Here is a 16,799-nt window from a genome sequence, read left to right as displayed (position 1 = left end):
CCTTCCACCTTTTGGCTGTCCAGTCCATTGCACTTGCTGGCTGCTTGAGGCAGAGGCTGAACCTGATCTGCAGTCACTCAACTGCAGTGGTTCTTCCACTGCAGTTTTTAAAACTTTATTTGCATTAGTTTTTAGCCCTTGCCATTGAAGCAAAAAGTTTACTATTGTGATCCACGAGATCTCAAGATTGCAGATGCCTGGCAAAAACAAGCTGGAACGTGTCACTGTGTTTTACTTCCACATGGCGGATTATCAGCTCTTGGAGTTGGTGACACCACCAAGAGGTGTTTGGAGATTCCTGGCATGATCTGATTGAGCTCAGCCCAGCATTCCTGCCTCCAGACACACATTCACAATGACAAGAGACTCCAGCACACTTTTGAGAAATGCCTTTTATTGTAGGACAGGAGTTGTCGCATGGACGTTAACAAAAGAAATCATTCCATAGCAATACCAAAATCAAGTTGTTACACAAATGCAAAACCAAACCAAAACAAAACCCGAGTTAAAATGATGAAAAAGCAGTGTGCTGTTACACAATGTAAAACATATACAACGGAAAGCCACATTCTTCTGCTAAAGTGTCAGATGCTCATCACCATCACAGGGAAATAAGTGATTTCAACTTTTTGTCTCCCTCCCCCCTCCAAAGAGGCAAACTTTAAAGTGAGATACTTCAAAGTGTCAGACAACACAGAAAGCAGCATTTTCAGGAGTTTCTGTAACATTTGGATCTTTTGTCCCCTTCTTCCTGCAATCCTATTTTAAATGTGTATTGGGAAGGTTAGAAGAAACAGTCAACAGCACTTAAGCAGCCAGCGTTACTGATAATGGTCAGAAGAAGGTCCTCCCTCTTCCAAGGGGCAGTGTGAACAGCATCAAAGACGACCAGCCTCTCTGGCAAATGAGCTCTGGTTCAGTTCACTAAAGAGGATTTTGCCCTTAAAATATGTGAAACACAAGATGTCCTACCCTTGAGAACTGTTTTGACTCTCCCAGTGGTGTTTTGAGGACAGGTGGAGGAAAGATACATCAAAATGAGTGTCTGAAGAACAATTCTTGAGATCAGAAGTAGAGGCTGTTCTTGGTCTTTTACACCAAATAAACAACAGTTCTGTAACTGATGATTTTCAGTATTACTGTATAAAATGATACTTACTAGAAATAAGGCTCTGGAACACTTTAAGGCACCTCATGGTGAAGAAGTATTTTAAAGGCTTGAATAACTCAGAAGACAGCTCTTTTCCCAAGATTCCCAGGAAGGAATGTAGTTTATAGTAACCAGCTTTGCCATTTTCAAATAAAACATGAACATTTTCGAAGTGGAAATTCAGAACTATTTGAACTTTTCTTTAAAAGGTGACCCAACAGCCACCTAAACAAAGCAACTATCAACAAGCCCAATAAAGAACCTAAAAACCAATTTTCTGATTAAAATATTTTTGTTCAACTAAAAAGGTGGTACAATGCCAATGACAGACACAAATGACTCACCATCAGTTGTCTTACCCAGCAATTTATGGGTTTCAAGTGTGATTTTGTTTTCTCTTATACTGATATTTGATACCTACAGCTAGTAATGTCCTGCCAAGACATGTGAAGGAGCAGAATCAGAATTTTCAGAGATACCTAACATTTTTGTGCACATTCAAAAAGCTACAGGATGAAATTAATTCTAGCTTAGAGACTGACAGCTAGATCTGTCAGGGTCTCATACCAGTGAGTCTGCAGCAGCCAGTGTTTTGGAGCTCTGCTCTGAAATATGACTTACCACAGATTCATTTCAGAGCTGAAATGAACTAAAACTGTAATTATACCCTTGGTTTACGCATGCATATCTCCTTGGTTCTGATATAAAAATATAAACTCAAGGTATACGGCCAGGAGAACGTACTGTTCTCTTAGAGTATTTAAAAGTCTCAGCATATTATACATCGTATTTACTCTCTTGTTAGAAGTAACTACTTAGAATAAAATGAATTCACTACTGCAAAATGCAATTAAACTCTGGATATGTCCACAGTGCTCAATAAAAAAGGTAAACAAATGAGCTCAAGCACCAGACTCCATTAAGTGTCTACACTACCTTACTGGTCAGCCCACCCTAGCCCTCTTTTGGACCACTCCAGCCAGGTCTCTCCATGGCAAAGCTCGAGCACAGTTTGGACATGGTTCACACCATAGATCCTTCCAAAAAGGCAGTTACAGAGAAGACCATGCAAGGTTAAACTTTCCTAATGCTACACAGTCTCCCAGCATTATCCTATGTGACTTTATGCACTCAAAACACTTTTCTACATCTTTACATACCTCTGCTATACAAACATCACTCTACTGAGCTGCAGAATAGCTCCATCCTTATGTCAGACAATTTGAATCAAAAAAAAGAAACCACAATGAAACACACTAGATAAGTCTATTAAGTGGACAGCATGAACCTGGAGAAGACCAAGGGCCAAGTGATACAGAAAAAGTGGATGTGGCTGGTGTGCTCTGAGAAAGATCAGCCATAAGCACTGCTTACATGAGACAATCTGTGCTACGTGGCTCTGGGGACATGTAGCTGTGTCTGACCATCTGCTAATTAGCACCGGATGTAGTACAAGCCTCATGCTGCACATCACTGCATGAAGTTCAGTTTCACTGATCTCGGTGGGATTTACTGTAGCGTAAGGTACTACACAACACAGAAGTGTCAGAACCTGCAAGACTAGGGATGAGAGCCTTTCGTTTTATAACTTCTTGCTAACAGAAGAGGATGTTACCAGACAAACCAGATGTCTGATGTTTGTTTCCCCCACCCATGAGGGGAAGCACTGCAGGTAGTAAGAGGTCTTCCCCTCTCTCCCTGGATCTCACAGCAGGACAGCAAGCCTCACCACAGGGAAGATGCTGCACCAGGGGAACGAGGATTCTGCCTTTTGCCACTGGGCTGACTCCTGAGCAGGACAAAGTTCTTCTAGATGAGCCCTTGTGTTGAGGCACACAGGCTTTGGCCTCAATTTACTTCTCGACAAGGAGAGTAATTCTGTATTTGAATCAGTTATTTGTCAGCAGAACTGCTTGAAACGAGAAACATTTGTGTTTGCCTTACTTTCAGACCACTAGGTGAACAATGAGTAAATAACGTTTGTCTTACAAAGATAACAGCAAGCATCTCCAGTATGTTTTAAAAAGCACAGTATTTTCCATGTCCCAAAGAGAACTGTTGCCTTTCAGTCTCTTCTGTGCCCTTTAAACAGTTAACATAAACAGATTTATTTTCTACTGGACCTCAAAGAGCAGGTATCTCATTAAACATGAAAAAAATCTGAAGCAGCACAGCACTTCCTGTTTTTCTCTTTAAACATGGGAATGGTGCCTTTGTTTGTTGAATCAGGATGTAACTTATGAATACCAAACCTCCCTCTCCCACTGCATTCCTCTCGCTATCAGCAACAGCCATTCAAAACTACAGGTTGCACTTTCCTACCTCTTCTTGTAGGATGGTAACTTCAAACAGCTCGAGTTCAACAGAACCCCTGATGCAAAACTTTAAATATACTAAGGTTACATATTTTTAACATAGAGTTAATGAATTTGTTGTGTACCCCGCAGTTACAGCTTTGGCTTGAAGGCACAAATATTAAGGCACAATAAATGCAAATAATGTATACATTTCAATGTGTTGTGTTGAAGATAACTTTGTACTACACGGTATTTAGGTATAATGACATGTCATTCAAACATTTCCTCAAGTTATTTTAATACCTTTTTTTCTTTGATAACCTGGATAAAAAGAGGAATGTATGTTAAATTATTTAAATATCGCTTCAGTGCAAACGTGATGATTTTCTTCTAAAGTTACAGAAGATTGGGATTTGATTTTTCAGCATATGGATTTTAGCAAAATAGAACTTAGTATTTACATTCATCTTGAACAGCATTACTTGAATCATTTATCAAAAAGTAAGTATAAAGTAATTTTTGCTATCAAAAGGAAAAAGTATTTTTGGCTTGTTCAATCATTTTTTCTACCAACCTGCATAGCTACTTATGACAGGTAGAAAGACAGCTGCACTAGACAACTAAGCTGTAGCCTACCAAATCTGCTTTTTAGACATAGGTGTCATGCTAAAGTGACACCGAAAAAAATTCGTTTTGCTTGCTCTCCAAATATTACCGAAAAAGGTCACATTCCGATTTTGTAATAGGCTCCAAATACACACCCTAGACCTGTCAGGTGTCCTGCACCTGTTTAAATAAAAGAGATCTCTACCACGTAACTTCCAAATAAAAACCGAGTCTGCCTAATTTCCTTTGCAATACAAACAGAATTAGTTGGAAAGGAAAACATATTGCACTGAAATTAAAGAGGGAAAGTAAAAATGCTCTTCTCAGTATTAAACAGGAAGGATGTCCAGTGCAAAGAATTGCGCCCTTCCTTTTCCTCTCCTACTGACACTTGCAAACCCTGTCACTGAGTTTAGGTGATCTCAGTTTTACATTCTACGGAAAACAGTTTCGGATATCGGGAATCACAGTGCAGTTTCGGTTATGCATAATCCTGAGGAAGGATCCAAGGAAGAGTCAGTGGCAAGCTGACCATTCTGAACAACTTCGGGGTAATTCTTACTGAAGTAAACCTGGGAAAAAAAATGAGATCCTGTAAGTAACTGTGCATCAAACACCTTTTTAGTTTCAAATAAAATTTCTGGAGATATATGCATGTCCTTAAGGAATCCCATCAGGAACTTCAGGCTAGTGGCATTCAGTAACTCGCATCACTGGAGAATTAGTAAAATTGTTATATGATCTTCCATTATAACAAAGCGTGAGAAAAATCCCACACAACCTGTAGATCCGCTCAAATTCCGGTAATTCAGATAAATAGATATGTTTTATCACTCTACATTAAACTGATAAGTAAAATCATTTTACTAGCTCAAAACATGGAGATAAATTAAAAACAGGATGACAAAGAAGCTGTGAAATCTTGGGTCTGCACAAGGGTTTCTCATTTTCACACATAAAATGAACACAATGGATTTGGATGTTAATGTCAGGTTGTAATCCCTATATTTTACAAACTATGATTGACAACCATTGAAACTTCAAGGTATATGTATGAAATATCCCAGCGTTTAATTTGTGCTGCAGAGCAGTTATAGGGCCTATAGAAATGTGATCTCTGGATAGTGAACCACAATAATGAAAGGAGAAGCAAAAGCTTTAACAATGACTCAACCAAGCAACTTCTCTAAAATGTAAGATGATACCAAATAATAGAACAGTTCTTTGCCAAGCCTTTGAGTTCCTGAATTCTACCAATTTCTAGCTCAAGAGATACAGGTTTCCTGATAAATGTATAATCAGAACATAAAGGAAATGAAATGCTGTCAAGTTTCACTGTTCCACAATCATCAGTTTTTAGTAGCTGTATCGTATCTCTGTTCCTTGACAGATGCGCATAACAAAATGAAATAATGTCAAGACTTCTGTGCTCTTATCTAAAAATGTGTTTGGGTGAAAAAGGACTTCAAATGCAATTTTTTCAAAGAGGAATGTGAAAAGTTTTGTTTGAGTCTTTTAAAACAGAAAATACACTATCTTTCTGAAGCTGACACGTGTCACGAGTTAGGTCTCTCAGTCAGACTGCTTTGACTATGGCTTATGAGACATTTCTACAATTTGTAGTTGAAAGTGTTGTCAACAAAATTCAGTTAGTTTGATAATAATGTCCTTTTCATATGTATGACTACACGTCTAAGACACGTGGGATAAAACAGAAATAAGTCATTCTATAAACACATTCTTGTAAATACCACTGTCGTCTACTGTGCACATGCGCTAGCACAGGACATATGCATCGTTACAACTCTCAAAGAATATTAAGGTCTGATTTGAATCAACAAAGGAACTGGAAGTCCTGTTAAAAGGCATTCCTCAGTAACCAGCCACGATCGGATGCAACTGAGGAAAGTTAATCAGGCGCCTGCCCGCACACACACTTCAGAGACGGCAGCCTCAGTTGTGTATTCGCATACTGTTCCTGGTTTAAAACATAAAACTTTGGCATACTTTTAGTGCAGCTTTTGAATGGGATTTTTTTTTTAATGGAAAGTTAATAGAAAACCTTGGCGCATTACTAGAGATGTAATGAAACGGCAGCGGCTTTTCAACTGTCTCATTGCAATTCCTCCCCCGAGCCCAATCCCTCAAGATATTAAATGCCCAAGCCTTTATACAAGTCTCTTCCACTGCCAACAGAGCTGCAACCTTTCAAAAAGTAATCACTGAGGTGAGCTAACACCTAGTATTTTAATATTTACACACCTGTCATGGCTTTAAAATAAAATAATTTTTACTATTTTTTTTTTCCCTTTTTTTTTCCCCCAAAGTACTCAAAACTGATTGACAAAAAAACAGCCCTATCCTGATGCCACTGAAGCTTGCGGAAAAGCCTCTCTCAATGCTGCCAAGAGCACAGAGAACACACCAACTTTTGTTTACCTGAATAACTGGGCATGGGTTTTTTTCCTTTTTAACTGTTTGATGATTGTTTCTCACTTTCCCATGGGATTTTTTGTTAACAGCTTCTTGTAAACTGAGCAAAGATAGAAATAGGGTCTCACAATGTCAAGCACAACTCCATTGCAGTCAGGCTCACAGGCTAGTTAATACATACTCGTCAGTCTCCAGTTTGAGCTGTGCCTATGTTGCTTTCTTTGACATTTGCACAAAAAATGGGGATACTGAGTGACCAAGACAGACATACAAACAGCAGCGTTGCATCACTGCAGAAGCCTGAGCTGACGTTCCAGCAATAGCTTCAATCTTAGCTAAGATGCCCACAAGATTTTTGTGAAAGCGAGGTTTCTTCCAACATGTCCAAGTTAGTCTTCCAGTTTAAGATGTGCAGCCCCCCCTTCATTTGTATTTAAAGGATAAATGCAGAATCCACACTGTTCCAGAAAATGCATTTAAAGTCTCACCTTACTGAAAGCAGCTCTTGGTACAACTTCATTCTGGGCAAGATTCAGGCTCAAAATGCAATAAATCAAATAATCATTGCCAAAGCATGGCCACATTCCAAACCATTACACTTAGCAGCCCACTGTAATGTCTTTTGAAAAATATGTATATATGTCATATTACCATTTCTTTTTATGTGCAACATGCTGTTTTTCAACAACAGAAAAAAAGCTGCTCTTCATAAAAACAATTCTTAGTAACCACAGGAGGAATGTATGAGACCAAAAGCAATACATGTAACAGACTTACTAGCATAAAAAGAAAAGCCATTGGAATTGGCTCTTCTGACTAAGCAACTTCTCTGGAAGTATGCACGAAGCAAAAGGGAGAGCAATAACAACAACCTCAAAATAATGTCCAAGTCCTTCAAACAGAAAGAACTGTCTGCGCTTCTGGGTAGCTGCTGACTGGAGATATAGTCTCTTGATTCCCGTATTTTTGGGCTGAGTGTGGATAAGAACCATGCTTTGCATTCTTGGCAGATGCTAAAGCTTGTATCTGCCTTCTAGCCTGGGAGTTAGCAAAGCTTTTCATCAAACCACATTTCAGCAGAGACTGGTTCCTGGATCTCTTCCCTTCCTGTACAAAATCACATAACATTGATGTGGTAACTGCAGATGACTATATGGGCAAGTAACATCAGGCAATTATTTTTATGTATTTTGAATTATCTTTGAATGCAATTGTGCAATTGAGAAGGGCTGCAGGGAAGGAAGAAGAGACAGCATGACATGGCTAAATCTCCACAGATGACAGCTGGACAGCCTCACCTCTTGCCAGTCCAAGGATCAAGCCTTAAGAAGCTGCCCTTCACAGACAAACACTGGTCAATGAATCTGAAGTTACCTTTTTAAACTTTATATAAGCTCCAAATTGCCATACACACACCATAAAAAACATGGCTAACCCACTCTTTTCTAGTAATAAAATATAAGAAGTTACATTGCAGCAATGCAGGATGACAGAGGACTCATTACACAGCCTAGTTAAGCACAAAGCTGTTTCCTCAGTTCTGCAATTAGTGCCACACATTAATTTACAGTGTACACTCTTAGCCACAAAGCTTCACTTGAAAAACTCTCAAAAAAAAAAAGTTTTCAGCAGCTCTAACAAATCTCTAAGAATATGAACAGACACAGAAATCTCTTCCCTAATCGTCAAAAAGTCCAGTAGAATAGCATCCAGGCACAAGCACACCGCCTCCCTGACAGCACCATTTTTCACTTTCTTCCAACTCACTGGAAATGTGTCTATTTTTACTAGGAAATAGTCAACTGATATTTTGTTTCCTGTCTTTATTGTGCTTTGCTTCCCACCTATTGGTCTCCTCAAACAGTTTTGACTTTGTATTCCACGAGCTCTGCTGCACACATTGAGGAGAGGAAAGCATAAAGACGAGGTAAGATCTGTGCCTCTTGTCTTGAAAAGGCTCTCCTTAGGTTGCTACATGCCTTACTTGCATGCTGAAAGTAAAGTTACATGACTACGAAGCCAGTCACTGGCAATCTCAACTAACGCAATGCTGAAACTTCACTGACACCAATAAGTAAAACCTTGCTCTGGACATCCTGTGTGGTAAGTTAGCAAGAAAAAAAAGAAACCAAGCCAACAGCTAGTCATCAATCACAGGTCATTTTTTAAATCATCTTATCTCTGCTTCAGCTTTCTACCTGAAAAGTAGAGATGATACAAGACCTCTAAGGCATATTATGAAAGTTAATCCATTGATGTGTCTTAAACACTTCGATTGCCAGAGGAATGCTCACAATTACATTAATAATTCTGTACTCAAGAGTAGGATTTGAATAGTAAGCAGTAAATCAGGCACAGAGCCTTGTAGGGAACAAGGAGGCAACAAAACATTCACAGCTGTTTCTTAAATGAGCTCTGCCCATCCTATGTGCACAACAGAGCAAGGGTACAAGAACGATGTAAGAGAAAGCACAAAAGTAAAAACGTCTTCCCATCCCCAGAGGCCATAATATAATGCACATACAGAACCTCAAACTAAAATTTGATGGGTTCTTTTAAATAATACAGAAATAGCAGCCCTAACATGTTTTTAGGGCAAGCTTGTCTAAGATCAATGCCCAGCACAGGTGAGTATGTCATATTACTATTTACACTTACGGTTTTGTGTACATACAGAAGGATGCAAGAAATCCAGACTGTAAACTCAGGGTATATAAATACACTTATCATTTGGAAGTCTGTGTATATCCCACTAAAAAAGGCATGGAAAATGACGGCTTTGCCTTTCAATGCCAACAGATTCTTTGGTGCAAGACTTATTACAACACTGAACATGCTAACTTGAGATAAACGATCTGCAGAGACAAACTTCATTATCCCTTTTAAAATTACCCGTTTTGCTGTTTCAATCAGAGAAGCTGCTTCAGTCTTGCCCACTTGCTGCACCATTTTGTAAAACAAACCATCTTGTTCTTGCAGCAAAATGTAAGGTTCACCATATTCTTTCAGTCTTCCTGCATCTAAAACCTGTTAAATCAGAAGAAACCAATGTATTAACATAAGAAATTCAAAACCAAATGTTAGAGACTACAAGCAAGGGGGAAATGTATGCACTTTAAGTGCTAAGGTGAATTTTGCATCTTGAAAATGAAACATGTCCTCTTCAAACTAGCATAGCACTTTCTCAGTTTGTAGACCTGTTGTATGATTTTAGAGTGCCCTACAGCCATTCCACCTATAGGAATCCAATGCAAAGTTATGCAGAATATGGAAATACAATGTTTGTGAAGCCAACAAAGCAGATTATAAGATTCATTGTGTAAGAAAGAAACAAAGGCCTAAAATGGGCTCTGAAGTAAACACCTGTGGGTAAAAACCACGCAATAACCACCAAGACGGTTAAGGACGAATAAGTAGGTCTTTTGGATTAGAGGAGGTGAAGATGTAATTAAAGAAAATGAGGGTGTTGCTGAAAAGATAAACAATTTATTGCATAAGTTTTCGCCAACTACGTATTAGGAAGATACTCTGAACCTATTCTTTCTACATAAAAAAAGATGAGACGCCACCGAGGACACAGGTACCCAAAAGAGAGTAAGGGAGAAGGAAAAAAACAACAGAGAAATTAAAAAGGCATTAAGTCAGTAAGCCACAAGGCACATATACAGTCAAAAATATTAGAAAAAAATTAAGAATAAGGTGACAACTGCTAAGAAAATATTCTTATACTAGTGACTATTTAAGGACTGCATGGTAACAAATATTGCACTTGGATGTTGAAAAGCCTCACAGGATTCATTTAGGGAACTTAGACTAGCATATATATTTTGAGATAAGACAGCAATTTAGTTTAAGTAATCATTAAAACACAAGAAGACACACAGATCACAGGTGGAATTTGTTCTCTGCAGTTTTAGGAAAAGTAAATTGTGTCTCACAAATCTGATATAATTCTTAATGCACCAGAAGAAAACTAAAGGAGAAATGGTTTATATGCACTTCCAGAAAAGTATCTGGTGTAACTAAACAGCTGTGTCACAAGGGATAAAAATTTCTCAAGAACCTGGCCAGAAAACAGAGATTAGAAATAAACTGCATTTTCCTCCATGGAAAGCTGAACAGGTAGGAACTGGTGGGAACCACATTGTTCTGGCATATGTGGTAGCTACGTATATGTCAGTCGTCAGAAAAAGGAGTTAGCAGAAAAGCAACAAACCTGCAAATGACACAAAAATGTGCAGGTAAGTCTAGACCAGAGGAGATTCAGATACACTTAACTAACCTAAGAGAATAAGAAACACTATACCAGGAAAAAGTCAATATTGACATAGGCAATGCACTCAGATACTTAACTGGCTTATAAATTAATGGTATTGACTGAAGAAAGAGATTTAGGTATCAGTCTACAAGCTCAGTACTTTAGTCCACGTGTTGGAGCAGTCAAGTAAAAAAAAAGAAAAAAGAACTAATGTGAGAAAACAAAGTAATTCAGAATACAGTTTTGTTCTTATATAAATGAAAAACTGAATGCACACAGCATACTATTGAAAAACATATTGCTGCAACAGAGGGACTTCAAGGACTCATAAGCCCAGCCATAATTGTGGTGTACACACTTGTAGGAAAAAAAGGATCTGAAAATCTGGAGCTGTTGATTTCAGGAGAGAAATGAATAAAAGGTGTTAGGAGGACAACTTCCAAAATAACAAAACTAGTTTGCAAACACCTGTTTGAAAAATAAACTCCAATGAGCTTCCAGACAAATTCAAAGGCCTGTGAGGAAAGTATCAACCTTGCACTTTGCCTGTAGAAGTCCTTAAAGCAGATGGCCAAGGGGATCTCCAGGTGGCCTGGACCCCCGTTAACGACAAAACCTGCAGAGAAGCAGGACATCTGAGCCGATCCCTTCACCTGCACTGGTGTGAAAATCACAAGCACAATCTCATTTGACTCAAGTTTGACACCAGGGACCCGGCACTAGGGGAAGGGTGCCCACTCCTTCTCTTCCGGTTCAGTTAAGTACATTTCATTTGAATGGAAAATAACTCAGCCAACAACAGCAGCATAATTACATCTCATTTTATAAACTGTATGCACAGAAACCTACGAGGAGTTGTTTTATATTTTCAAAAGCTTGTATCTAAACAGGGGAAGTTTAGATTGGATATAAGGAGGAAATTCTTTCCTGTTTGGGTGGTGAGGCACTGGAATAGGTTGTCCAGGGAGGCTGTGAATGCTCCATCCCTGGTGGTGTTCAAGACCAGGCTGGATGAGGCCTTGGGTGATATGGTTCAGTGTGAGGTGTTCCTGCCCATGGCAGGGGGATTGGAACTAGATGATCTTAAGGTCCTTTCCAACCCTAACTATGATTCTGTGATTCTATGATATTAGAGCACCCAAGTTATACTATGATTTTCCTTTGAAAGCCATTTCCAGTGTTGTTTGGTATACAGCTGAGGAAGGTGGTCATGGAAAAATTTTAAAATATCATCACAGAATGGTTTGGGTTGGAAAGGACCTTAAAGCTCACCCAGTTCCGACCCCTCTGCCACAGGCAGGGACACCTTCCACTAGACCAGGCTGCTCAAAGCCCCATCCAACCTGGCCTTGAACACTGCCAGGGTTAGAGCAGCCACAGCTTCTCTGGGCAACCTGTGCCGGTGCTTCACAATACACAAGAGATGCAGTATTTCACCTGCAAAGGTATACTTGCACACAAGTTCATTTTTCAGTGTACTTACTCCTATCCTATTTAATCTGAATATTCAAGAATTAATGGCAACTTTAATCGCAATCTTTTAAATACTCCAATATGTCACAGTTGAGGACAGCTTCCTAAAAAATGCAACAAATTAATTTACCATATACAGCTCAACCTAAGAATTAAACAGGATGTTTCTGGTGCTTTGAATATGTATTTTTCAGCATAGCATTAGATTATGTAGCCCCTCCTTAAGAAAGACAACAAAAAGCATCTACATTAAATGTGCCTCTCACAAGCAAAGAACTACAACAGAAAAAGCAATGGGGCTTTTAAAATTTATATTACTGTGGTATTAGAATTTTAACATCCATTTTGCAACTATCTGGAACAACCACAAAAACATGGACAATCCTTCTGCTCCAGAGAACCTGGGGAAAAGAAGGAAAATTCACTTTTCCTTGACAAGTTTTCAACAGCCAAGTGCAGAAGAGGAACAGAGCGAGAAAAATTCTGTTCACATTTAAACAAATCATTAATTTGTTCATATCCTTTCACAGTGAATAAAACCAAACTTGTGTTATGAAAACAGACAGAACAAAACACAGGGAAAACAAACTGTGGTCCTTTTTTCTAAAAAAATTCTGAAAGAAAAATGAAGAATGAAACTGAACAGACAACATCATCCCTACGAGTCAGGAACACTCCATAAACCCTACTCACCACGGAAAAACACTGTTTCTATTAACTGCTGTCATCTATGAGACAATGGAGAAAATGCAAGCTGATTTACTTGGTAGTTACATGTTTATATACTTACGCATTTATTAAAAAGCGCTTAGACAAAGAGATAGGTACTCTTCTTTGAAGAAATATGTGCTGATAAAATTTAAATAAATAAATAGGTACTTTGGCTAAGGCTTTGCATACTCTTACTCACTGACTCCAAGCCAAATTAAAATCATTAGGACTTCAAAAAGCCAGCTAATCATTCAGGAAAGGTGGAATCTGGTGTTTACCAGCCACATATTTTCTGATCAACCTGCATGCAATGCTTATCACTGCACAATATGACCGAATTGAACCCAGATGTGTTCCAAGGCAGTTGTACCAGTGGAACTTGATACAGAAAAGCCAGAGAAGCTTGTAGCTGGTGAAATCAGATCGGCAGGGTGATTAACTGAGGACACATGCAGGAGCACGTGACTCTGAATCAGACTGGGACTTTGTTATAGGCTTTAACACAGATACTGAGAGGGGGATTTTGGGCAAATCATTCAACTTTTCAGCTACTCGGTCTGACTCTTTGTAAAACACACCAAATAAAGACTCGTAATCATTCTGTGGGAGTTAACTGCCTGTGAAATACTTAGACAGCCCAGAGTAAAATAAAAACAAACACAAAAAAGCTATATAAAGCCAAAGTACTCAGTCATACATAAACCAGGGCCAGATTTGCCACCATCTTGCACTGGCAGCTTGTTTTACCTCGCCTGAACCGTTGTTGCCTTTGTACCACATCCTTAAGACTTCAACAGGATTTTCTCAAGTCGAAGAGTAATTTTAACAGTACAAGATTTACAAAATTGGCAAAAAAAAAAAAAGAAAAAAAAAGGCACGCAGAAAAATTCTTATTCAATGGAAACTGCTCACATCCTTGTGTAAGGTGAAACTGCTCTTTACTTACAGCTATCCACATTATCCTTACTCAAGCAGAACTATTCAGACATCTTAAGTTCAAACAGGGCTCAGATACTATGCTCTCAAGCAAAATCCTTTCCTGCCACCTAATTCCACTCCACCTAATGTTTCAACCCCATTCAATAGGCTGGGGCAATGGCTGCTTATCCCAGCTGTGATCTTTTCAGAAGGATAAGCACCACGTTGGGCAGAAGGCAACACAGTTTTGAACAGCACTTTGTGAGACAGACAGGCACAAAATACCATAGAAGGAGTGAGATTAAAACATGTCAGGGAAGGACAGAGAAACAGAAAAGCAGCATTTGAATTTGTCTAACCTGCAAAGACAAATGTGAAAATGGATTATTAGCCATTTAAATGTGTTTACGTTAACTCTAGATGGCACAGAAAGACTACTTGCCTATGCCAGAAAAGTGTTGCTGAACTAAATTTGTGTAAGATTTGGCAACTATAAAATAGTTGTCCATTTTGCCCCGTGTGTATCCTACCAGGGTATCTATCTTCACGCCATTTGCCTAGGCTTCCCCCCACCAAATTTTGCACTATTTCATTCCATAGCCTCATAGTCTAATGTATCAACCATGACAAAAAAAGCAGCAGAGGGAAGACAAAAAGGAAAACATAAAACAGTGAAAAATAAATCAGAGATCCATTTCACACAGAAAAGAGAGAAACGAGACAACGAATGATGAGGATAATACATCACAATAGTCCAGTTTCCAGCAGAAACTTCAAAAGCAGCACCTCTTTGCCCTGATGATTCCTGCAATTAATGGTTGCACAGGACTTTGGCAAAGTACACATTCATTTATTAAGTGCATTTAAAGTCTTCTTTGTCGATTAGTATAAGCAAAATAGATGTCATTACCTACAGAAAGAACATGTATCCTTAAAAATGCTGTAACAAATACCATGTATTTATGGCTATCCACAGACACAAAAAAGAAAGTTCTAAATCCTGCCTTTTCTAACTTTCAGCAACAAAAGCAGACAAACCAAGAGAACAATAGTTATAAAACATTCTGAGAAAAAAAAAACCAAGTCCAAGGTTGGATGTGTCCAGCAACAGAGGAGGGGGGCATGGGAATTTATTTCAATTATTACTGAGGAATGGCTAGTATTCCTATTCACGTTCATCTTCACCATAAAGCCAGAGGGATAAAAGGACATTTAAGAGTTGATCATAAATGTTTTTATTTCCTATTCAAAAGGAAAATAATTCAAGCAAATTATCTCCTAGGGAATACATCTGATTTAATTTAGACTTGGAGAAGACGTCACCAAACAGCAAAATTATTATTAAAGTTCAAAACTCTGCTAGGAATACAACTTTGAACAATGTTTTCCTCAGAGAGCATACATCAAGATGATCTCCAATAAAGTTCTGGGAAGAGGATCATATTCAGGAGATGCTTCTGGTTACATCATATTATAAGAAATATATTTACACAAGACAATACATATTTGTGGGAAAGAGTCCACAGCCTGTGCTCCAGTTGGCATTGAGCTCAGATACAGGCATGTCTCTTCTGTCTCCTATCTCATCATGGTTTGTCCAAACAGATCAGAAACATGTACATACTTCTCTGAAGAATCATTTATAAATATCCACCTATCTAAACAGGTGTGTGAACACTGAAGAACTCTAAAAAGGCTGCAAACATAACTCAGGAATCATTTTAAAGGTGTCTCTCCCCCTCCCTTTTGGTTTTTCTTTTTTAGTAGCGGGGCTTTGTCTGGCTGTCCTCTGGATTTTTGTTTTGTTTCTTTTCATTCCTCAGGCTTAACCTAAGCATTCCCCAAGCTTCTTCAGGGTTCCTATGCAAATTACTCTAACAGTAATTCCAGACAAATTTGGTGCCAAATAATGTACTTTTCATATATCACATGTACAAACAAAACAGAGCACACTTGGGCATTTACCTTTGTATAATCCGAATGATTATACAGTCTCTGATTATTTTCAGTCTTTCCAAATATCTCATCTCAGCAGAGCTTAACTTTGTTGTAACAATGACAAACCTCCCACTGGTCCCTGGGATTTGCCATGTACCCCCTGCTCACCTTCCCCTGCTTCACAGGAAAGGAAACTTCGGTCATTTTGTTCCGTAACCAGAAATAGATTTCTTTAAACTGAAATTATTCTTGAGCTATAACTCAGGGAAAATCGAACATGCAACACTGCCTGATAAATTGTTTCACGTATGAGTTATCTTTACTTTTCTTGCAGGGGCTTAAAATTCTACCTTCTTTTTCTCCATCTGATGGCATGCCACTGTAAGCTGTCTGGAATGTTGTGGGGAAAAAATATCAATTATGTATGTAGTAATGAGTCTTATTCTACTGATAATCGCTATATATTAACTCCTCCTGTATTCTGTTGGAGGGAAGAAGCCTGTTAATCAGCCACTGCAGATACCTCTTGTCCTGTTCAGTTTCCCCACCTCAAAACATCTGATATACCAGTGCAAGTCCAACCTTTGCCTTAGAAAGTAAAGGGACCTCATGCCAGCTCTTACCAGCAGCAGTAAATGCTGACAAAACTCTCCCTTGGTCAATCAGCAATGACTGTTTCCATCACAGTAAAGCCACATTTCTCAATTGGTATTGCAGAATGGCTCAAATGTGGCCCTGAAGTGGCGAAAGATACACTTTGGTTTCAGAAATCCTACTCTCTAATAAGGCTTTTGAGGCTCTTACAAAGTTAGATAAGTTACAAGGATATTATACTTTTCAAGAGGTTAAGGAATATTGTTGCAGATGACTGGGAATGTCTCTTGTTTTATCAGTTTTGGATGTCAACAAACTTGTGGCTCAGCTGTCACGCACAGAGTTTCACCTTATCAGAAACTCTCTGTTCAAAGCATCAGCCACGAGCATGTCCTGTGCTAATTTGTTTTTAAACAACAAT

General features: G+C 38.7%; 1 protein-coding gene across 4 annotated transcripts in view; it reads right to left on the bottom strand.

Annotated features, from left to right (window-relative positions):
• Positions 1-377: 377 nt before the first annotated feature.
• Positions 378-16,799, bottom strand: part of ABCC4 (ATP binding cassette subfamily C member 4 (PEL blood group)) — a 152,809-nt gene continuing 136,387 nt past the window's right edge. For all 4 annotated transcript variants that reach the window (XM_061476243.1, XM_061476242.1, XM_061476244.1 and 1 more), the window contains 2 exons: positions 9,379-9,513; positions 378-4,625 (listed from right to left, as the gene is read on the bottom strand). In XM_061476243.1, coding sequence (XP_061332227.1) covers positions 4,518-4,625; positions 9,379-9,513 — 243 coding nt within the window. In that variant the 3' untranslated portion in view covers positions 378-4,517. The remainder of the gene's footprint in view (positions 4,626-9,378; positions 9,514-16,799) is intronic.

This window comes from Pezoporus flaviventris, unplaced genomic scaffold (assembly GCF_033815535.1).
Source record: "Pezoporus flaviventris isolate CSIRO_AGI_PZ_B2104156 unplaced genomic scaffold, CSIRO_AGI_Pfla_v1 ptg000095l, whole genome shotgun sequence".
Lineage (NCBI taxonomy): Eukaryota > Metazoa > Chordata > Aves > Psittaciformes > Psittacidae > Pezoporus > Pezoporus flaviventris.
This window is presented reverse-complemented; position numbering and strand designations above follow the sequence as displayed.